Raw genomic sequence first — 25,094 nt, 5'->3', positions numbered from 1 at the left:
GGGATGGCATACGCGGCACTGCAATTTGCCTAAATCGTCCGAAGTTTTCTCTCAAATCGACTTCAGCAAATCGCGCCGCATAGTATGCCAGCTATCTGGTTGCTAGGGTCTTGTATACCTTAGCAACCAGGCAGTGGTTTAAAGGGGACATGTCACCCTAAGAAATAACTCCAACTTATTTTCTATATTCTTAGTTGAGCAAAATAAACTTTACTTACTCTATATAAATAATATAAAGCTTGTTTCCTTCCATCTTGGAATTACTCAATCACAGCAAGCAGGCAGCTGCCATTTTGTGGACACTGTTGTGAAGAGAAGCTTTGTATCATGCCAAAATCTTGTTTATGTGCCAGAATGGGGGACCTGATGCCCAGGCCCATGCACTGGCTACACAATTAGATGATGAGGAGGGAGGGGAAAAGTGAGATGTGCAGTGACATCTATGTAGTGCTGAATGGAAAGCCAAAGTTGTTGTCTGCATAGAGGCGGGGCAAGCAATATATGATTGACAGCTGAGATTTTTAAATGCCTTTATAATGGGTTTGGAGGTGTTAATATAAAAATGAATTTGGGTTTCGTGTTTCATTTGAAAAGGACTTTATTATACAGAGTTTTATGGCTGGGTGACAGGTCCACTTTAAATGAGAGACTGGAATACAACTAATAGAGGGTCTGAGTAGAAAGAAAAGGAATAAAAAGTAACAATAATAATAAAATTATACGTTCATAGTGTAACAGGTTTTATGTGCTGGGGTGTCAGTGATCCCCTTTTAAATGCTGGAAAGATATAGAAAAGAAAGGCAAACAAAGACTACTTGAAAAATTGTTAGGAATAGGACTTTCTATAACATATTAAAGGAGAAGGAAAGGCTAAGTCACTTGGGTGTGCCAAAAAGTAAGGCTCCCCCAAGTAATTTTAATCACTTACCTTTTACCCCAGGCTGGTGCCCCTGTTAGGAGAAAACCGCACCAGCCCAGGGTACCTGTAGCGAGTGTTTCCTCTCCCTTTTTCTTCTTGCACATGCGCAGTAGAGTGAAATGCCGAACTTCTACAAAGGATTTTGACACAGAAGGAAGAGGAGACGCTCGCTACAGCTACCCCGGGCTGGTGCAGTTTTCTCCTAACAGGGGCACCAGCCCGGGGTAAAAGGTAAGTGATTAAAGTCACTCGGGGGTGCCTAACATTTTCCTTCTCTTTTAAATTCGAATGCTAATTTAAGTTTGCAAAAGTCATCACCAAAATTGCCCTGTATCATAAACCTAAGGTTTTGGCTTTTGTTAGTACAGTTAAAAGTAATTATCAGGTAATGATTGAGTAAATTATAGTATGTATACTAAAAGGTAATAGGTGGAAGCCCAAATATTATGGTTGAAGATACATAATTATATGAAAGACTTCTTTGGTAACAACTAGAGCGACAGTGAATAACAGGTAAAATGATAATTCAAGGGAATCTACATAAATGTATTGGTATGCAATTGCCTTAAAGGAGAATGCAAGTCAAAATTTAAAAAGCATACTGCCCAATAGTCCTCCTATTGTTTAGTAAAAATGCCACACTTTTGGCTCACCTAATCAAATATTTACTCAGTTTTCTTGAACAGGCAGCCATCTTTAAAAAGGTATTCTCCCTTCCTTCCCCTCCTTGCTTCATACTGCACATGTGTTTCATTCCCTCCCCCCCCCCTGGCAGATCGATCCGCTTCTGATTGGGTGGTGGGCATGTGTGCAGCCTACAGGAAGGACAGAGAGATTTCAGTGATGTCACTGTAGTCTTCACACTGCTATAGGCTGCCAGCACCATATCTCAGAGAAGCAAGCAGGGATCTGGGAATTTAGATATGCAGTAAGTACTTAAAAAGAATGCCTTTAGACTTACTTTTAATTTATATTAACCTTTCCTTGTCCTTTAAGCAGCAGCTTTGAGGATAAAGCAATGACACGACACCTAGTGGCTGCCAAGAAGAGCAGATAGGCTCTTATGCTTTCAAGTTATATTCAAACACATCTGTGTTTGTACCTAACTGGTGTAGCAGTATGTGCCTGAAATCTAAGTCAAGAAGATATGGTTCAGACAATGTCTTTACAGAGTACAGGTATAGGACCCATTATCCAGAATGCTCGGGACCAAGGGTATTCCGGATAAGGGGTCTTTCCGTAATTTGGATCTCCATACCTTAAGTACTGCTAAAAAATCAATAAAACATTAATTAAACCCAATAGGATTGTTTTGCATCCAATAAGGATTATTTATATCTTAGTTGGGATCAATTACAAGGTTCTGTTTTATTACTACAGAGAAAAAGAAAATCAGTTTTAAAATTCTGAATTATGTGATTAAAATGGAGTCTATGGGAGATAGGCTTTCCGTAATTCGGAGCTTTCTGGATAACGGGTTTCCGGATAAGGGGTCCGATACCTGTACAGACAAGGATTCATATAAAGCCCCATACCAACCAACATACCAGTAAAATGCTGATTCGGGGAAACATTTCATTGTGATGATAGGTCAACTCTGCCTGTTGCTAATCCTTCATAACCATTTTTTAACTCCTACATTTGAATTACTCTTTAAGTGAATGGCCTTTTATTGCAGAGTGGAAACTAATTCTTGCAGAGATAGATTTGCAACTGAATAGGCACTGGGTCCTGAGACATATGGCCCATTGGAGTTCTCTACAAATATAACATTTAAGGATTTATGTAATATAAGTTGCAAAATTTGCTACACTAGCAACCAATCAGCAGGTAATATTTTCTGGTCAAGCATGTCATTGGTTGCTATGGGTTACTGTTCCTAGGCAAATGTTGTACCTTTTTTTACATATGGGTTTATATGTCTGTTTTGACTTAACAGTAAAATGGTCCCTTTTATTTTGCCAGATAATGTCACTGGATGGGCCAACACAAGTTGAGTGTACTGGTGCTTGTTGGAATGGTAACTAGGCCATTCTGCAGGACCCTACTAAATATCTAACTAGTGAGTATGGGGCAGAAGCATACTGAATGTTGGCAGGAAACCAGAGATGTGTTACACTATATCATAAACCTGACAAAAATCTAGTCCTATGGATTTCCTTCAAATGCATCAATGTACTGAAAGGTCAAATTAAATCTATTTATGTGATTACAATTATTACAACTAGAAAGGGAAGTTTGAGAACAAACTTCATGTTGGGTTGAAAAACGTGAAGTCACTGAATGAAATCTGATCTGTTGTTGGCTCCGCTCACTTTTTCTAACCTTGGACCACATTTATATAGTAAAAACCACTGTATAAAGTTTGGGGACCCTGGTTGTACTAGTGTCTGAATGACAGCAATTTAAATTTCCCCACTGAAAGTCAACGAGTGACATCTGATGGGAGGTTGGTGGCTCCACCCACTTTTTCTAACATAGAACTGCAGTTACCCAGTGACTAACTCTGCAAAGTTTAAGGACCCTAGGATTAATAGTTAAAAAAAAGCAGCAGTTTAAATTTAAACCAAAAAAAGTCAATAGGTAGTTGGTGGGTGTGCCCCCTTTTTCTAACCTTGAGTCAAAGTCACCCAGTACCAAACTGTGGGCATCCCAGCATAAATAGTGTGAGAATGGCAGCATTTTAAATTTAAACCAATAAAATTAAATGGATGAAATCTGATTGGCTGTTTTCCTATTTTTGAACTGCAGTCCCCCAGTGACCTACTTTGCAAAGTTTGGGGACTCAGGCATAAAAACAGTGAGACTGACAGCATTTTTTACTTCACCATTGAAAGTAAATAGGTGAAATGTGATTGGGTGTTGGTGGCTCCGATTACTTTTTTCTAACTTTGAACGGCAAATACCCAGTGACTAATTTTGGAAAGTTTAACAACCCTGGAATTAATACTTAAATAATGGAATCAGTTTAATTCTAAAACAATGACATTTAATGGGTAGAAATGGATTGGCTGTTGGTGGCTCAGCCCACTTGTTCTAACCCTGAATACATAGTCAGCCAGTGACTGAGTGTGCAAATTTTGGGAACCCAGACATAAATAGTGTGAGAAAGGCAAGATTTTAAATTTAAACCAAAAAAATTCAATAGGTCAAGTCTAATTGGCTGTTGATGGCTCCACCCACTTTTTTAAAACCTAAAAATGCAGTCCCCTGGTGATAATACTGTGAGAATGGCAGCAGCTTGAATTTCCTCAATGAAAATCAATAGTTAAAATCTGATTGGCTGATTGTGGCTCCACCCACTTTTCCTAAATCTGAACCGCAGGTGCCTGTTGAGTAGTATTAATAATTAAAGATTGGCAGCAGTTTAAATTTAAACAAATGAAGTCTATAGGTGAAATCTGATTGGCTGTTGTTGGCCCTGCCCACTTTTCTAGGCTTGGAACATAGTCACCCAGTGACAAACTGTGCAAAGTTTGGGGACCCTCATATTAAATGTATGAGAATGGCAGCAGTTAAAATTTCCCCACTGAAAACATAAGTACATTTATGTAAGAAATGTGATTGGCTTTTGGCGGCCTCACCCACTTTTTTTACGCTTGAATACGTAATCACCCAGTTACTGACTGTGCAAAGTTCGGGAACCCTGGCATCAAACCAATAAAATTCAATAGGTAAAATCTGATTGGGTGTTAGTGGCTCTGCCCACTTTTCAAAACTAAAACCACAGTCCCCTAGTGACCAACTGTGAAAAGTTTGGGGACCCTGGTGTTAATACTGTGAGAATAGCAGCAGGTTGGATTTCCGCATTGAAAGTTAATAGGTCAAATCTGATTTGCTGTTGGTGGCTCCGCCCACTTTTAATAGCCTTGAACCAAGGTTACCCTGCAAAGTTCGGGGACCCCAGTGTTATTACTGGGAGAATGGCAGCAGGTTGAATTTCCGCCAAGGCAATAGGTAAAATCTGATTGGCTGTTCACAGCTCCGCCCACTTTTGGGCATCAAACAATCATCATATTTTTATTTACGCTGACCCCATGACTATGTGATTCAAGTTTGGGGAGTGTAGCCTCAAAGCTGTAAGATTGGCAGCAGTTTCAATTTCCCCATTAAAGTCAATGGGTGAAATTTGATTGGCTGTTGTTGGCCCCTCCCACTTTGGGGTCATCCAATAAATGTCGCTGTTTCATTCGGGGTGACCCCATTATTATGTTATTCAAGTTTGGGGGGTGTAGCTTCAAAGCTGTAAGTGCAGCAGCAGTTTGAAAATCTTCCCTGTCAAAGTCAATGGGAAAATTGGGGTGTTCGGAGCGGCGCCACAAAAAGACGGGGGGCAGGATCGCTGAGAAAAGCACAAGCAACCTGCTCCACTATAGGGCAAAGAAGTGTGGAGAGTTTCGGTGTTATACCCCTAAAACTGTAGAAGGAGTAGCGTTTAGAAAACGGGGGGGTGCTAAGAAGAAGAAAAAGCGGAAGAATAAGCTGAAGTGGAAGGACAGTCGGTTGGGGTTTTCAACCCAACACAATTATGGCTTGTAGAGTGTATTTATTCCTTTTCTGAAAACTTTCTGTAAACTATGCTCATGCAGGGCTACTGGATTTTATGCATTTCAGAATTCCAGAGGCCTTTTCTACTGACAAAAGAAAATATTCACTGCTTCTGATTAGTTGAATAGACTGTATGATCATATGTGCTGAAAGCCATGGACCCAGAGACTGGATGAACCAGTATGCAACACAATACTCTATCTGTGTCGGCTGCAAGAGCTGGAATGCCTCTTGGTATAAACGCTTGCTGGTTATTTGCACTTTGTGAAGTACTGTGAAGTTTACTTCAGTGCAAGAAACCATTTTTAACAAAAAAACCAAAGCATATAAAGATTTACTATTGCCATTGTATGGTTACTTATTTTTAAATAATGGGTACAATTTTCCACCATTCCTAATCCTTAATGAAATCAAATGTCCCGTTTACCTATAACCAACTATACGCCACAGAGTGACAAAATAATTCTTATGGTGTCGTAACTTTTACATGACTTACTAATTTCTGCATCTCATATAAAATACCTTCCTCTCCCCAGACTGTTACCATTTTAGCCCATAATGAACCCTTCTAGCAGGTTTATAATAAGCAAGACTTTTTTTGGAAACCCATTTGCCAATCGTTAAACTGGCAATCAACAAACACAATTAGGAACATATTATATTATAATTATATATATATATTATATTATAGTGTGATTATCACTGATGTTGCCTATAGCAACCAATTAGGGATACACTGAATCCACTTTTTCTGGGTTCAGCCAAACCCTGAATCCTTTGTAAAAGATTTGGCGGAACACCAAACTGAATCTGAATTCTAATAAGGGATCTAATAAAAGTGTGTGCAAATCATACACTTACATTTTTTTTTACGTCTGTGTGCACATGATCAAAAGTCATGATTTTAAGGATTCGGATTCAACTCGGCCAGACACATGGATTCGGCCAATTCCAGCCAAAAAAGACTGAATATTGGCCAAACCAAATACAGGTATGGGAACCATTATCAAGAATGCTCGGGACCTGGGGTATTCTGGATAAGGGGTCTTTCCATAATTTGGATCTCATACTTTAAGTTTACTAAAAAAATTATTTAAACAGTAATAAACCCAATAGGATTGTTTTGGCTCCAATAAGGATTAATTACATCTTAGTTGGGATCAAGTACAAGGTACTGTTTTATTATTACAGAGAAAAAGTAAATCATTTTTTAAAAATGTGAATTATTTGGTTAAAATGGAGTCTATGGGAGATGGGTTTTCTGTAATTTGGAACTTTCTGGATAATGGGTTTCCGTATAAGGGGTCCGATACCTGTACTGGATTCGGTGCATCCCTAAAACCAATTAGGAATTAGAATTTATTGGTCAACTACAAGTTAGAAAGCAGAAACAAAGATCTAATTGGTTGCTATTGGCAACATCACCAGTGATGCTGGCTTACACACTATAATAAATATGCCCTTTAATGTAGTTTACAATTCTACAACTCTGTCACACATTTTGTTACATTATTCACCAAAGCACTCCATATGTTCTGATGATGATCTACCACTCAGCAGCACTCTCATTACCACTTTACATGCATAGCTCAAATACTTTTTGCAAAGTTGCACCACTTCGGGAATTCCCTTGCTTGCTTGTTTAAAGGGGATGTTCAACATTTGCAAAGTCCTACCAAAGTGGTAGGACTTTGCAAAAAATACACTTTTTCAAATACAATCAGTTAGTAGTAATTGAAAGTTCCCATTTTATTCAGAATCAAAATTTGTTGCAGAGACCAGCAGCGGGTATAGAAAGCACTTCTCGCATAACTGCTTAGCATTAATCTAATTGGTTGCCAAGAGCATTAATGCTATGCAAAGGAGTGATGGCAGCACTGGGCATGTGCAGAAGCATTTAAAGCTATGGATCTGTTTTTGGGAATTAGGAAAAGAGTTTCTTTTGCAAAGTCCTACCACTATGGCAGTGCTCTATAGTAGGTGGTTGTGTTGCTAATAATGTGCAGCGTAGTGTTTCATTTACAAAAAGCCAATTTTTACTCCTCATAGTAGAATGAATGTTTTTATGAATAAAACCAGCTTTCTTTTGTCTGTAATGTTATCCTAGTCTTTAAACCACTTCTCTAGATCACATTGTCAACCTCATTATTTGCTGGAGAAGAATCTTGTCACCCCAGGCATAATAGATACTCTCTCCTACCTGCTGTTCCTTTAGCTCAGGGGTGGGCAAACTTTTTGGCTCACGGGCCACATTTACTCACCCCTGGGCCGGACCGGGCCAGGGCGGGCAGGGCCAGGCCAGTGTTACGCCCCCTTCGTCTCTTTAATTCCGGCCCGCCAATGACACCAAGTCTCGCGTGATGAGACTTGGCGTCGTTGGTGGGCCGGATTAAAAAGGCCAAGGGGCCGGATGTGGCCCGCGGGCCGTAGTTTGCCCACCCCTGCTTTAGCTGCAGCTGCAGTATGTTAGCTTAAGTGATACAGCATTACCTGATTAATAGTTATCTGTTGTACAATATCTGTCACGTATTTACCACAAAAACAAAGCTAATCTATCAATCTATCTATCTATCTATCTATCATCTATCTATCTAGACAAATGATTTTGTAATAGTTTTAAAACATAGAGAACTCCATGGAAAGTAATTTAGAAACCAAGATTAGTGATGAGTAACTTGCCAGGAAGTGGGTTAAAGGGTAAGAGACAAAGCATGCTCTGACATTCCTTTAAAGCAGCTCTTGTGGAGATGCTTCCCATGGCAGCACTAGGTGATAATAATGCATTGCTTAAACATTTGCTAGTTTTGTTCTATTACCTTATTATTTACAGTCGTTACCAAGCAGAGAATGTATGAAATGTACTTTAATGACATCAAGCACTTAAGCAACTGCATTAATTTAACAAGCAGGCAACATGGGCATTTTCCCAAAGGCAAAACATTTATGACATTTATCTGTGACTCACCCATTTTAGGGAAAATGCTGTCATTGTGGTTTAAGAACAAAAGGCTTAGCAAGTAATCAACTATTTGCTTTGATCAGTCTACTGCATGCTGTGATGCCATTTCTCTTCTTGTAATGGGTTACTGCTCTATAGCACATTTACCCAGTGTCAATAAATAAGCGCCACTATATTTTGATTTAAAAAAAAAAAGTCTCCTACTCACATCAATTACTTCATCTTGCTCCTGCGTTAGGTTGGTTGGAATTATGCAGGATAAAAAGTGCTTTTTGCATTTCAGGGATGTCAGTAATTCTTAGTAAAGTTACATCCTTTTTTCTTCTTGTACTAGCAGAGGGTTAGATGTTGAAGCTTTTTTCTGATGAGTTAATCACTATCAGCACTTGGAAAAAAATAGACCCAGTAACCCCCAGAACACTGTCTTGTCTTATTGACCAAAATTAGCTATAGCAATGGAAGCTTCACTTTTCTACTGCATCTTACTACTGGCAAGGTAAGTGCCCAGTTTTAATCCCTGCAACAGGATTATTTTTCATTTCGGATAATAATAATAATAATAATAATAATAATAATAATAATATAATAATAGTAAGACATTTTTTGTAAACAATTCATGAAGCTTTCAAAAATCCTTACGCTCTTTCTTCTTCAACTTGAATTCCTACAGATTGATAACGAAAGGCTGCTTGTCTCTCTTCTGCCCTAGCAGCTTCCTCAGGTCCATCAACCTACAAAATAATACAAAGTAGTAAATTCTTTTGCATGGTAGAAAAAAGACACATCTTTCTTTCAGACCTTCCAAAGCCCTCCTCATTCACCTCCCCCTGTGTGGAGAAGTCAGATAAGCAACTGACCTCTTCTTTGCACTTTGACCCCTGGTATTTAGTTAATGTATGCACTTTAGCACTTGACAGTCCAACTGGAGGCCCTCTGGTCCATCCCTACTCTTAAGGGCTCTGGCACACGGGGAGATTAGTCGCCCGCAACAAATCTCCCTTGTCACGGGCAACTAATCTCCCTGAACTACCATCCCACCAGCGAACATGTAAGTCGCCGGTGGGATGGTACATGCTGCGCAAGCGATTTCGGCAAATCGCCGAAGTTGCCTCACGAGGCATTTTCGGCGATTTGCCAGAATCGCGCCGCCGCGTGTGCCATCCCACCAGTGACTTACATGTTCGCCGGTGGGATGGCAACTGATGGCAACTGATGGCAACTCGGGGAGATTAGTCGCCCGCGAACAGGGAGATTTGTCGCGGGCGACTAATCTCCCTGTGTGCCAGAGCCCTAAAAAGTTGTGCCTGCTCCCAGAAACATTGGATCTGACTGGGTGCAGACACACAAAGCATATTTCTGCCTGAATATACTAGAGTATAATACTAGGGCTGGCATCAGCCCTATGGGCTCTGTCTAGTTATCATGTTGACCATATGTTCCTGGCCAACTCCTCCACACCTCTTAGAGCAACCGCTTGGTTGCACCCCCCACTACTACTGCTATTTTTCTGCCTTGCTGCTCCTCATATTTGGAATGCCATCCCTGATTTCCTCTAGAGAGACTACCTTAAAGACTACCTCTTGGAGCACTCGCACAGCCCCTAATCTGGGAACTAGCACTTATATAGCATTGTCACCCACTATAACCTGCAGCACTATTATCCTCCTATTTGTGTTACCCTCCCATTTACCTCTATCCTCTTGTCTCTTTGATTCTTAACTTATTGCAGCTATACCTTGTTTATTATCATACTTTGTATACATCTATTATTGTGATAACCCCCCTGTTTGTTCTGCTGTACAGCGCTGCTTGCATAAGTAGCGTTTATAAATAAAGATATACATACAAACAAATTTTTACATATACATCCAAAGAAACTTGCAGATTTAGTGAGAACCAAATGCATATGCAATGATGGATGATGGCTTTGCTATGTTGCATATAGTTTGTATATATTCAAAGTATTTGTAAATAAATATGGTAAATATAACTAAACTCTGCAACCCACATAAAACTTTCATAGAAGTTCTCTAAAACGTACCTGTATTCCAATAGAGAGGTTCTTCCGGAAATGATTCTTTCTCCTGTCATCCTCATTAATGATTGCAGTGGTGGTGGCAGTGGAGTTTACCGTTGTTGTGTTGTCCATGTGCTGACTTGCAGGGCCATGGATCTGAGCATTGGCAGCTTCTATGGCAGCAGTAAGGGCTTTCATACTGTCCAGACTCTCAGTGGAGTTACTCAGTCCTGAATGGCTAATCATATCCCCTCTTTGGCCATGTCCATCCATGTAGGCATCCTGGGCCGATTCTGTGCTACTCTGAGCTGTGATAGAGATGAATGGTTTGGTGGTTGTTCTTGGAGGAACTGGTGGAGGGGTCTTTTTGTATGTAGTAATGCATGATGATACTGAAAAATAGAAAAATAAAATACACAGAAAACACAAAATGTGAAAAATAATACAAAAAGAATAAGCTATTTTCATTCCTCAAAAGCAGCCAGTAGCTAATTGCTGGCCTAGTAGTGATGCCTAAAGTGTCTGCTTGCCCACTGCCTACCTGTGGCAGTCGCACCACTTAACTTTTGTACCAGTAATAGGTTTACCACTTTTAACCAATTTTGACAGTGTACTGTATGTATTTTGTATTGTCTGTGGTTCAACCCAAAAACTGCATTCTTGCTGATATTATTTGTAACTCAGGAGTAAGAAATGTAGTTGGATTCTCCTACAGCAAAGCATATAACTGAAAACCTGCATTAAAAGCAAGGGGTATAAAAGTCTGTTAACCTGAAACAGAAACTGCCATAGACTTAATTTATTATTATTATAGCACCAATGCATTTTTATAAAACACTTTACAGAGATGTATATAATTCCCCTTAGTTCCTGCCTCAGTGGACCTTACAATCTAAGGTCACATTTGCCTGCAAAACGGTTATTTTGTCAGAAGCTAATTTAACTGCCTGTACGTTTTTGCAGTGTGGGTGGAAACTGGAGTAAGACTGTACAGCGCTGCGTACCCTTGTGGCGGTTTATAAATAAAGTTATACATACATACCCAGAGGAAACCCATGCAGACAAGGTACAAATCCCCGGCACACAGTACCCAGGCCGGAATTGAGCTCAACCCAGCTATGCAAGGCAGATGTGGTACACACTGAGCCACCCACTTTGCCAGATATAGTTAAGAGGGTTAGGTAAAGGTATCAGTGCTAAATATATAGAAAGAAGATGTTGGTAATAAATCCAGTAATATTAGTAGACTTAAAGTATGGTGATCTAGATTATCGATATTCCCCTTATACGGAAAACACTAGAGCCTGAGCATTCTGGCTTACAGGTCCCATACCTGTACTACATTTCAGGTTTAAAAGTTTGGAATTATTAATGAAGAGACATTGAACTTCATTCCACAATAATGTGTATTCAAAGGCATATAATCATGTCAATATTTCTTTCCGCCATATGGCAAAAGCACTGATACATAAGAACTTAAAAAACTTTCAGGGGCACTGGTGCTACGAGGCGAGTTGGTAACTTAAAGAGCTAAAATTCAGATTTTTAAATGGGAATTTTAAATTTTCTAGTGCAGACAGCTCTATTGCCCCTTGGAGCAGCAAGGAGCCCTGAGATGGCGCTGAAAACTCTGCAGTGTTTAAGTCTCCTTTAAATATATAACCGTTTTCCTGTGAAGATGGGTGTGTTTGAAAAAAAAACATTGTCTAAAATCAACAACTGCATGTCTTTGTTACTCTACTCAGCATCAGAGGTTGCTAAACCTGGCAGTGGAGCCAAAATAGTGACAGCTGAAACTACTTGTGGATTATTGCCAGAGATCTATACAGTTAACATGCAAGCGTATCTGTTAAAGGGCACCTATCACCAGTCCCGGATTTGTGGCAAAGCGTCCTAGGCCCTCCTACTCCTGGGCAAACAGCGTCTTTAATTACATAACCCCAAGATGCCATGTAAAGTCTGGTCATCCCCCTGTGAACTGGCAATAGTTCCAGTGTTGCAAAATGCTTTAACCTCCTGGATCCCCTACAATCTGGTTTTAGACAACAACACTCCACCGAAACTGCTCTAACCCGACTAACAAATGACCTCCTTTCGGCTAAAGCCAAAAAACACTACTCGCTACTGATACTTCTCGATCTCTCTGCTGCTTTTGACACTGTGGATCACCCTCTTCTCCTCCAGACTCTCCGCTCTCTTGGCCTTCGTGACACTGCCTTATCCTGGTTTTCATCTTATCTCTCAGATCGATCCTTCAGTGTCTCTTACAATGGGGAATCATCTTCTCCCTTGCCTCTTTCTGTCGGGGTTCCTCAAGGCTCTGTCCTGGGCCCCTTACTATTTTCTCTCTATACCTCCTCACTTGGCAAATTAATCAGTTCTTTTGGCTTTCAGTACCACCTCTATGCTGACGATACTCAGATCTATCTTTCCTCTCCTGATCTCAACCCAGAGCTTCTAACTCGCGTCTCTTCCTGCCTGTCCGCTATCTCCACTTGGATGTCCCAACGTTACCTGAAATTAAACCTCTCTAAAACTGAACTGGTTCTCTTTCCCCCATCCAACGCCCACATTGTCCCCGAGGTATCTATAACGGTTAACAATTCTACCATCACCCCATCTTCCCAGGCACGGTGCCTTGGGGTTATCCTTGATTCTGCCCTGTCCTTCACCCCTCATATCCAATCACTTATCAAATCATGTCACTTTCACCTAAGAAATATCTCCAAAATCCGATCATTTATCACCCAAGATGCTGCCAAAATTCTTATTCACTCTCTTATAATATCTCGCCTGGACTACTGTAACTCCCTATTAATTGGCCTTCCCCTCCAAAGACTGTCCCCTCTCCAGTCCATAATGAATACTGCTGCCAGGCTCATACACCTCTCCAACCACTCCTCCTCTGCCGTGCCGCTCTGCCAATCCCTGCACTGGCTTCCCCTACCATCCAGGATAAAATTCAAGCTATTGACCCTCACATTTAAAGCAGTCCATAACTCTGCCCCACCCTACATCTCTGAACTCATCTCTAGGTACCATCCAACCCGCTTGTTACGCTCCTCTACTGACCTGCTCCTCAACTCCTCTCTCATTCCCTCCTCACACGCTCGCATTCAAGACTTTGCAAGGGCTGCCCCCCTTCTCTGGAATTCGCTCCCACAAACTGTCAGACTTTCTCCCAATCTCTCTGCCTTCAAGAAATCTCTAAAAACACATTTATTTAGAGAGGCTTACCCTAATCTAGCTTAGCAATACCCTGTGCCCCACCTCTCACAACTCTGGTCATGCTTTTTGGTACCAAGGCGAACTAAATTTAAACTCCAGCCTAAAAGCCTATCATTAACCAGCTCTGTTGTCATAGGCTAATGCTAGACAAGGCATAGGACGGATATTTTGGCAAGCGGAAAAGCGCTTGCCAAAAATTCCGCCCTATGCCTCCTATTATGCCTGCACCTGAATGAATGGAATACGCTCGGGTGCAGGCACATGTAGCCGAAATACGCATAAAAACGTGAGACTTTCAAAGTCTCGCGTTTTTATATGTATTTTCGCTACATGTGCCTGCACCCGAGCGTATTCCATTCATTCGGGTGCCGAAAATATCCGCCCTGCGCCTCGTCTGGCATTAGCCTTAAGCTCACAGTCTTGAAGTCTGAGTATCTGCCTTTGTTTTCTTAATTTGAAGACTGGTCACAGGACAGTCATTCAAAACAGTGTAGTTCTAAATTTTGTGGCAAAATATAGTTCATTGTTACAAGATTCTGCATATTATAAAAAAATAATTTTAGTACAGCAAAAAACTGCCACGGGCAGACTATGTCCTCAGCCGAATGTGATTTCCTAATCTATGTTTAAACATTGTGCCCATATTGGGTTTCTCTTTCTAGTGCTCACAGTAATGCAACCTTGATGCTGAGCTATATCACAACTGCATGATATGTAACCATATCGCCCTGTGGAATGTACAGCTGTGAACTTGTGCACTCCATGCTGCCATTTTTAAACTAGGATAACCACAAAAAGGGAAGAAAAATATTTTAGTTAGCAAATGCATTCATGCCTCTCTCTCTGAGGATGTGAGCTTGTCCCAGGTGATCTGTTTCCAGTGGTCATTAGGTTTCAGTAGAAAAGCACAGCGTAACTAATGCACAGGACACAATGGTTTTTACAGTACAGTAAAGATACCTTTTTGCCTTTTCTGTTACTTGCTACAAGGAATACCTTTTCAAATCTTGGCACATACCCTCTTTCTTCCATCTTTGCTATAATTCCTTATTGTTAGAGTACCTCTCCCCCACCTACCTAAAATTAGATTTGTTTGTAGATTAATTAGATTTGTACTTCCCATTTCTTGTGCCCTTCTCAATATCCATTCATTAAACAATAAATAATTCATCACCTTAATCAGATTTCTTTAGTCCCTTTATCTCTTTGCCATAAATGAAACCCAGATTGATAGTGCCATAGTGGTAACGCTGTCTCCTGGCAGCCTCTTGTTTCACTTGAAATGTTTCACTGAGCAGGCATCCTCCTCTCTTACCGCCATCATCCTAAACACATCCCTATCCCTCCTTTCTTATCATTCCTATTCATTGTGGTGCATGCAGTTCACTGTTTCTCTTCTGTCTGCACAAGTGTTATATAGGGATGGCAATCCACCATATCCGCTGCTAGCTTCCTATCTGCCTTTAAATCCTAGCTTTCTTTCTTCCTTTGGGCTGGCTATCTTACAGTCAATTTATATGATTTCAACTGCCATGTTAAGGAACCCTCTTATAAAGGAACAGTAACACCAAAAAATGAAAGTGTTTTAAAGTAATTAAAATATAATGTACAGTTGCCCTGCGCTGGTAAAACTGGTGTATTTGCAACAGAAACGCTACTATAGTTTATATAAATGAGCTGCTATGTTAACACGGGGGCAGCCATTGAAGCTGGGAAAAAGGAGAAAAAGCACAGGCACATTGCAGATAACAGATAAGCTTTGTAAAATATAATGGGGTTTTATCTGTTATCTGCTACGTTACCTGTGCCTTTTCTCCTGTAAATGGCTGCCCCCGTGGCTACAGAGAAGCTTTATTATATAAACTATAGTAGTCTTTCTAAGGAAAACACACCAGTTATACCAGTGCAGGGCAGCATTACATTATATAGTAATTACTTTTATACACTTTCATTTTTTTGTGTTACTGTCCCTTTAGGCGTGACCTTTTTGCTATCTTCATTTAATTTCTTATTTAACTCCAGCAGTTCAAATGGTATGTCCTTGATTCCGTCTTCACCTTTTCCACATTTACCAGCATTTTCTCTTTCACATCAACACCTCTTTTGTCTCACACATTTTCCCATTTTCTTGACCTATGAGTTCCAGTTGCCCTTTAATAGCAGTCTCTTCTCTCTAAAGTCTTCATCCGATCCTAAGGCCTATGGCACATGGGAATAATCTCTGCCAGCATTTTGAAGTTGGTGGGAAGCAACTAGTAGGGGTTGTTTAGTCATTATATTAAGGAAATCTGCATGTCACTTCATATTTCAGCCAGAAAATGCACCACACACCTTATAATTTTGTCAATTTGCAGAACTCCAGTCTGTCCTCTGCCACTAACTCTCATGTAACTTTACAAATCCAGTTTTCCTAAAGCCCCCCCCCATTTGTGGTCACAAACAAGATTCCTATGTTCTTGTATGTGAGCTACATAGAATATGTTGAGGGGGTCAGCCTTAGGGCTGTGGCACACGCTAAGATTAGGCGCCCACAACAAATCTCCCTTGTCGCGGGCGACTAATCTCCCCGATATGACATCCCACCGGTGAGAATGTAAAGAGCTGGTGGGATGGCATATGCGGCGCCGCAATCGCGGAAGTTGCCTTTTTAGGCAACTAAATCGCCGGCACCGCGTATGCCATCCCACTGGCGATTTATATGACTGAGGCATCATCCACTGCAACCTCACGCTAAACTCTCTACCCAATAAAATGCGTGACACTATCATCTTGGAATGATACTGGCCACAGCTTTATTAGTTTTTTCAATACATTCCAAACATAACAATTTATTAATATACAATGTCCATTTCTCATGACATCACTTATAATATCCAAACATGTTATCCTTGTAAATATTGTATAAACATATAACATCCATAAAACATTGTAGATTGTAAGCTCTTTTGGGCAGGGCCCTCTTCACCTCTTGTATCGGTTACTGATTGCTTTATATGTTACTCTGTATGTCCAATGTATGTAACACACATATTGTACAGCGCTGCGGAATATGTTGGCGCTTTATAAATAAATGTTAATGTAATGTTATGTAATGAGCCCCTGTCAGTCTGCCCTTCCTTACCTGAAGCACTATTCTCTAGCCGTAAAGCATCCTAGCCCAGAGGATAGGCCGCCAAACCATACTTATAAAAGAGACTCCACCTTACCAGGAGCCATCACCTTTTAAAATCTTCCCCTGTAATGCATCCGCAATAATGGGCACCCACCTTAGGGGTTAAGCCTTCCCACCAAGATAATCCTCTCTTACCAGCCCAAATATTTTCCCAGCAGACTGACAAGGGCCTGCCCACCGCTGTGACAAATATCCTTTGAAAATCCACCCTTCCAATTTGCCTATGTTCCCCCTAACTGACTATAAACTTGTGTACCCCAGCCCTCACAGACCATAGATACCACCCCCATCTAGGGAGTGCGGGTGGTGAACTTTTTGTTCCTGCTTGCTACCATAAAATGGTGGCAAGTTAACCTCGCCTCAAACTGAAATGGCCACCTACTCCTCCCCCCAGTATCAACCCTTCCCCTTCAATCAAACCCGCCAATTGGGCTCCGGCATGGGCTGAGCCTGGGTCATGCTGCCCCTCCTCCAAGCTGGGGCTGCTATCCGTGGCTTACTTTCTCGCCGGTTGGATGTCATATTGGGGAGATTAGTCGCCTGTGTGCCACAGCCATTATAGGCAATGAGGCCATTTAATTAGCAGCACTGCTATGTTGGCTCTTTATAAATACATGTTATTAATAATAATAATGGTTGCATTCAAAATGATTCCTTAGGGCGATAGTGAGGTCTAATCTCACATTTTGGGCAATTTGCCCCCTAGGTATGTCTGTGTGTGGTCATCTTTAGTCTTAACATAAATCTCACTGCAAAATACATCTTTCAGTAACTTACAAAGTCTAGCTGGCTTTATTCCCGAATACTTTTTTAAGGAATTATCTACTTCCCTCCCCACAGCAATCTCCTCCCACTCATGCAGAATGTTTCCAGACATATTCACTGTGTATTTATAGCATGCGTCACTGTTGCCTTCGGGGGTATAAAAACACTGACGCTTTCTCAAGAAAGCAACACATTATGTAATCACTGGTTGTATTGTTTATAAAACCTTGCATAACCAGGAAGATATTTTATCTTACAGAACTGACTTCATATAAAATAATAGCTGAACATTTGAGTAGCACGGTTGGTGAAACATAAATCTGAAGAAATGAGTCACGTGATCTAATAACTTGCATGCATGCTTGGTACACCCTACTCTTGAGTTAAGGGCTATGATACAGGGTTGCCAACTTTCAAGTGTGGGCAGGGGGAATGGCAGGCAAGGGGGAATCAGTGGCAGGGTTGATGACTTCAGGGGCAGGTGATTTTTTATGGGTCTTAATTAAATTTTGGTAGCTTGTTGGATAGGAGCTTAAAGGAAAAAGAAAGTCAAAGTCACTTGGGGGTGCCAAAATGTTAGGCACCCCCAAGTGATTTTGACCACCTACCTTTTACCCCGGGCTGGTGCCCCTGTGAGGAGGGAACAGCACCAGCCCGGGGTAGCTGCCGGCGCTTGCCTCTGCCTGATTCGATGCGCGCGCATGCGCAGTAGAGTGAAAAGCCGAACTTAAACTTTAAAGTCGGCTTTTCACTCTACTGCGCATGCGCCCACCGCTGGCAATCAATAAACGGAAGCCGGAATAAGGAAACGATCTGCTCCAGGTGCCCCGGGCTGGTGCTGTTTTCTCCTAACAGGGGCACCAGCCCGGGGTACGAGGTAAGCGGTTAAAGTCACTTGGGGGTGCCTAACATTTTGGCACCCCCAAGTGATTTTACCTTTCGTTTCCCTTTAATGTCTATAATACCCTGAAAGTTGTAGTTGTAACAACAGCTGGATTGAAGCAAATAGTTATAAAAGGGCCAGGGACCGCCGGAGAAGGAGCCACAGGAGAGAAGCAGCGCAAGGAGTCGGAGCGCTCATCCCGCTGTCACGGATCCTTCTATGAATGTCCCGCATTTCCGTAATCTATTACGAAAATGCGGGACATTCAGGGAACTATCCGGGACAGCGGGACGAGCTATAGAAAGCGGGACTGTCCCGCTCAAAGCGGGACAGTTGGGGGGTATGGTTTTGGGACCCTGGTGTTAATACTGTGAGAATGGCAGCAGGTTGAATATCCCCATTTAAAGTCAATAGGTAAAATCTGATTGGTTGCTGGTGGCCCTGCCCACTTTTTCTAACCTTGAACCTCAGTTACCTGGTGCCTAACCCTGGAAAGTTTGGGGACTCCGGAGTTATTACTGTGAGAATGGCAGCAGGTTGAACAAGTCAATAGGTAAAATCTGATTGGCTGTTCACAGCCCCACCCACTTTTGGGCATCCAAAAATCATCATATTTTCATTCAGACTGACCCCATGACTATGTGATTCATGTTTGGGGAGTGTAGCCTCAAAGCTGTAAGATTGGCAGCGGTTTCAATTCCCCCATTAAAGTCAATTGGTGAAATTTGATTGGCTGTTGTTGGCCCCTCCCACTTTGGGGTCATCCAACAAATGTTGCTGTTTCATTCGGGGTTGCTGTTATTCAGGTTTGGGGGTGTAGCTTCAAAGCTGTAAGTGTGGCAGCAGTTTGAAAATCTTCCCTGTCAAAGTCAATGGAAAAATTGGGGTGTTCAGAGCGGTGCCACAAAAAGATGGGGGGCGGGATCACTTAGAAAATCACAAGCAACCTGCTCCGCTATAGGGCAAAGAAGTGTGGCGAGTTGGGTGTTGTACCCCTAAAACTGTAGGAGGAGTAGCGTTTAGAAAATGGGGGGCGCTGAGAATAAGAAGAAAAAGCGGAAGAATAAGCTGAAGTCGAAGAACAGTAGGTTAGATTTTTCAACCCAACACAATAAAATATGAAAATATCAGTGCCCATAGCAACCAATCAGATATTTGCTTTTGTTTTCTAACTTTTCTAATAATCTAATTGCTGGTTGGTTGCTATGGGCAACATCACCGGTGATGTTGGCCTACACACTATAATAAATATGCCCCTAAATGTATTTTTTTAGGTAGCTGGTCCATAAAATCATTTTAGAGTTATCATTTTTCTCAGTGAACCCAATTTACTTTTGTCTGTCAGCAGAAATCTAATCAGTATAACCTCATTAGGCGCATTAATCAAAACTGGGCACAATTACATATGGGCAGTAACCCACACCAACCAATCACATTTTTGCTTTCATTACTCTTTCTTTAGCTGACTAAACAAAGTTAATAATTGAGTGGTTGCTATGTGTTACTGCCCAGGTGTCAGTGTTAGTAAATATGATGGGCACCCCTAACACAGACTCTTTGGGCCTGATTCACTAAAGGGCGATAAAAATGATCGCACGCTTTTTCGCGTTAAAAAACGCAAAATAATTTGCGTGCGATTCACCATAGTATTATCGCATGTGAAAAATCGCCATTTTCGCATGCGGTATTTCTCGCACTAGTTTTACCGTTTTGCGTTAATTTCCGCGCTGAAAAGAATACGATCGCATGATTCACTATAGCTTTTGCGCGCTAAATATCGCATTCGGCTATGCGAAAATTAACGCCTACTACAGGCAGGCGAAAAATTATACAAAAGTACAGTAAATGATTTTTTGCAATAAAAAATGGACTTACAGTGTTATTTATTCAAGTATGTGTTTCCCCTAGAGTGATGCAGCTGCCAGTTTGCAGCGAAATGTTCATTTTTAATACAGTCATTTTCTGCAAGTATTGGCGTGTATGGCTAACATGGCGTGCGTTCATTTGCGCAACTATTTCTATTTGGCTACAAGCGATGAAATGTTTCGCCAGGCATGGATTCGCAGCGAAGTTTTGGACGTGCGTTGAATTTTTTGCGGCGGATTTTTTCATGCGTTTCGCAAAACAATCCGCCAATGGCAAAACGCATGAAAAAATTCGCCACGCAAAAATTCACCGCACATGCAAAAATTGGTACAAGTGTCAAAAAATAATAGTCACAGCAACAATTATTTTGCCCGCACAACATTTTTGCCGTTTCGTGGATCTTTCGAAAGATTTGCTAATTTTTCACTAAAGATAACCAGAACACATTTGCTCATCACTAGTGGCTACTATTTATAAGCATCTACTATTTATATGTGGCTAATATTTATATACATCATTTATATGCGGCAACAATTTTTATACACTATTTCTATGCTACCATTCATATGCGGCGATTATTCGCGTAATTTAGCGCATGTACCGGCAAATACCGCATTGAAATAGTCTTTTCGCGAGTTAAATAATGCATGCAATATCGTGCGTAAAAAAGCGCGAGTATGCTTATAGTGAATCGTGCGAAAAATCGCCAAAATTAAGACGCGGTAAAAATTTTAGCGCACAATAAAAATAGCGCACGTTTTATCGCCCTTTAGTGAATCAGGCCCTTTGTTTCTTTCCTTCTACCATTATGATGAGAAACCAAAGAGACTGATTCCACCCTCAGCAAAGGTTTATATAACCAGCCGGTCACATGGTACATGACTTTCTATATAATATGCCAGCAGCATGAATTGCCGCACATGTTGCCCTGCACATTAAGGGCTGCCCATATGCTGAGACATCTTCCAGGCCAGAAGGTTTAAAATATTACTTAATAGCAATGCTATTGATAAAATAAAAAGGCCACATGGATAGGAAGCCTGCCACCCTGTGACCCTAGGCTCAGGCCTTTGCCGCCATCCTACAAATCCAAGCCTGACTGATCGCTACTATTTGTGGGGGGGATAAAAACTTTGCCACCTGCCTTAGATCACTTCCCATTTACTCAAAAGAACTTTTTCAAGCAATAGTCAGCCATATGAGGCAAATTGCATGGCTTCACATTTAAATTAAACTGAATGTTCCTGTTTGTTTTGTCTCTGCTTAATTTTTTTTTTTTTTAAATCTCATTTGAAATCAAAATTTATAATCTTCAGGCACTAGTGTAGCAGATGTTAATGGGACGTTCAGATAATGTGTAAGTAATCCTGCTGTGACTTGTATGATAAAAGACATAAGATAGAATAGTTCTTATTTGCCAGAAAGGAAATGGAAGTGTTTACCAGGTAACATATTGGGGGGCCTAGTTGTAGGTGGAAAACCCTGTGTAACAATAATGTTCAGAAAGTAAATTCTACCTGAACCTACAATCATATCTATAAATTGTCTTAAGGCAACACTAACTGATTCTGGCAAAGGGATGTCTATGTTAGATGTGATTAGAATTGGATTTAATGGAAGTCAGTGTAAACTTGATTGCATCGGCACAATAAGAGCAACGTCATACCAGCACAAACTATTATTATTGCATAAATATATATATATAAAACACTTTCTTTGAACATTAATGCAATCCGCAAGGCAAAGATACTCATGAATGATCTTGGGGGAAGTCAAACTTCCCCAGGCTCTGAAGTGAGTTAGGCCACCTGGCAATATAAATAATCCTCCCCTTAGTCAATGGTGCAGAGAAACCAGCTATCTGGATCCCACCTACTGTATCTGCAATTTGAGCATACTGATTGCCTGTCAAGTAAGGAGAGGGGAAATAACTTCAGGCAGGAAATTGCATCTGTCCTGCATTTGATTTAAGAAACAAAAAAGCCTTGAGAAAATGAACTTGTAAAAACCTCAACGTGGGATAATCTTGCACAGAGGGCTTCATAAACACTCCTGCTTAAATCTCAAGTAGAATTACCGGTGTACTGCTGGGAAGCACTGTGCACAAAGAAATGTTCAGGATCACATAGCTGACTTGAGAAATGGGAAAGAAAATCACAAGAAATAGTTAAAGAACCACCAAGAAAAGCAGGGTTGGATTTAGGAGTGGGAAGAGAAGGAGGCCCGCGGCTCTAGGCTTATACCATTCAAAGGTTAAATACAAAAGAAATATTATATAGTGTAACAACTGCTTGATTTTTCAGTAAATACATTAACAGTTGTTGCAGTTTTCAGGATGTTGGGAGTTGTAGTATCACAGGTTGGACACTTTTTCCTCTGTCTGTTGGGGGCTTGATTACTCATTCATTAACTGGAGCCCCAAGGAAAATGAAACATGACTAATATATGAAAAGATTACATAGTCTGAAGTGTTACATTTGTGTTTTACTTTTTTTTTATATTGAGATGTAAGCATTCTTTTTAATATTAAATATAGTAATTGTCACATGCCTGCACTTATACCAGTGTTTGTTTATAGTTAGTTCCTCCTTAAAGTGGTTGTTCACCAGTAAATTAACTTTTAGTATGATTTATAATCATTTAGCTTTTTGTTCAGCAACCCCGCATTTTGAAATTTTAGCAGCTATCTGGTTGCTAGGTTCCAAATTACTTTAGCAACCAAATGAATGCTAAAGACTGGAATATAAATAGGAGAGGCCTGAATAGAAAAGTAATAAGCTATAACAATAAAATTGTAGCGTCACAAAGCAATAGTTTTATGGCTTCCAGCATCAGTGACCCCATTTAAAAGCTTGAATAGGTTGGAAGAAAAAGGCAAAAGTTAAAAAAAAAACTATAAAAAAATGAAGACCAATTAAATTGTTGCTAAGAATTTCCCCTTTGAGCACTACATGTACTTTTGTACAGAGCTACAATTCATAAAATGCTCTTACCAGTGTCTAAAAATAGCTGCAACACTTTAACTTTACTATCCCTGCTCTGTGTGCCTCATTCCCATGTAAAGCAATAAATCCCAGTATTCTTGGGAAAGAATGAAGTAGATTTTTGGAAATAGCCATGATGAAACACAAACTGTAACGATTCTTGCACGTTAAACAAAGGCTATGGCACTTTAAAAATGATATGCATATTTTGGCTTTTGTGCCAGACAAGATACCATTTAGCTTTAGTCTTTCCTAGCAGAGCTGAAGGAAAATGACTTGACACATATGAAAGTTTTGTGTTTTTTGAGTATTTGAGTATTTGCAGAGGCTACCACATTCCTACGTTGTGTCAGGAATGCATTAGCATGAAACAGGAACTGAAGACTATTTTCAGTTCCCCAGGGCACAGATTAACCCAATGCAATCTATCACAGCTCAGCAAACGCTTATTGTCCACTTTTTAAGACATTAATGATCCCTATTGTTTCTAAGATAAAGAATGGATTGGATTAGGGATGGGCATACATAAAAGGAGCAGGGGAAGCAGAATCTCAGTTTAGTCAAAGATGCTCAGGCAGGATCAAGTTGGGCTTTACCCAGCGTAAATGTCATGCTTTCATGCGAGGCCCTGCATTTCTGAGTGATACGCGCACCTGTTAGGGCACCTAGATAGAACCAATTCTCTTTGTGGCTAGTAATCTTCTAGTAATATTCTTGTGTGCTATTACCCTTACATACCTTTATTTTGTGATTTGTATTTATGAATATAATGCTTACTATTAATTGGAGAGAACAACTTTACTTTATGCAACTGCTATAACATTCATATAAAGTTTTCTATATAAAGCATTTTATTAAACACAAGACCCGGTGTGCCTGCCTGACCTTCACATTTTTGCTAAAATACCTTAAATAAGAACTAGTCATAAATTCTGTAGGCAACTTTTTCTTTTTGGCGCCTTCCAGGGCACAACAGACATTATTAATAAAAGCAGGACTATCTGGCCTATGGTAGTTGAGCTTGTTTTAAACTGCAACTCCTAGCACTATTTGGGAGCAGTGGATTTTCTTACATTCCCTTAGTGCAACACTTGGGGGTACATTTATTAACATTGGAGATAAACATCACTGGTGATGTTGCCCATAGCAACAAATCAGATTGTTGCTTTTGTTTTCTAACTTGTAGGTGACCATTCAAATCTAATTGCTGATTAGTTGCTATAGGCATTATCACGGGTGTTACTAAATACACCCCTAAAGGTGGCCATACACGAGGCGATTTCGCTCGTTGTGCGATGAACGATTATATTGACAAACGATCGTATGGCGATCGAGTTCCCATACGATATGCCATCCACGGGCAACGATAATTCGGGAAAGATTTCGTCGCATCATTATCGTAAAATACATCTACGTACGATCGAATGTCGTTGACTTCCGCTGCTGGCAATCGTGACATGCGCAGAGAACAATCGTTGAAAGACAAATGTCTGACACTCACACCAACTGGCAGATTTTATCGTTAAACGACCAAAATTTTTAAACCTGGCCGATCGATTTTGGGGACGATAATGTCGGCTCGTTTAGTGGGCCGACGATCGTTCGTACACCACCAACTATACGATAACTTAACGATTCCATCGGATCGTTCGGGAATCGGTCGTTTGTAAGTAAAAAATCGGTCCGTGTATGGCCACCTTAAGTGTGCTTAGGGTTAGTACAACTGCTGCTTTCTGACGCCTGTGAAGAAAGA

General features: G+C 40.7%; 1 protein-coding gene across 3 annotated transcripts in view; it reads right to left on the bottom strand.

Annotated features, from left to right (window-relative positions):
* The window catches only part of dlgap1 (discs, large homolog-associated protein 1), a 340,814-nt gene that overhangs the window by 27,160 nt on the left and 288,560 nt on the right, over positions 1 to 25,094 (bottom strand). For all 3 annotated transcript variants that reach the window (XM_031903257.1, XM_031903258.1, NM_001130357.1), the window contains 2 exon segments: positions 10,468 to 10,835; positions 9,066 to 9,157 (listed from right to left, as the gene is read on the bottom strand). In XM_031903257.1, the coding sequence (XP_031759117.1) occupies positions 9,066 to 9,157; positions 10,468 to 10,835 (460 nt within the window).

This window comes from Xenopus tropicalis, chromosome 6 (genome assembly GCF_000004195.4).
Source record: "Xenopus tropicalis strain Nigerian chromosome 6, UCB_Xtro_10.0, whole genome shotgun sequence".
NCBI lineage: Eukaryota > Metazoa > Chordata > Amphibia > Anura > Pipidae > Xenopus > Xenopus tropicalis.
Note: the sequence above shows the minus strand (reverse complement) of the source record. Positions and strands in the feature narration are given on the sequence as shown.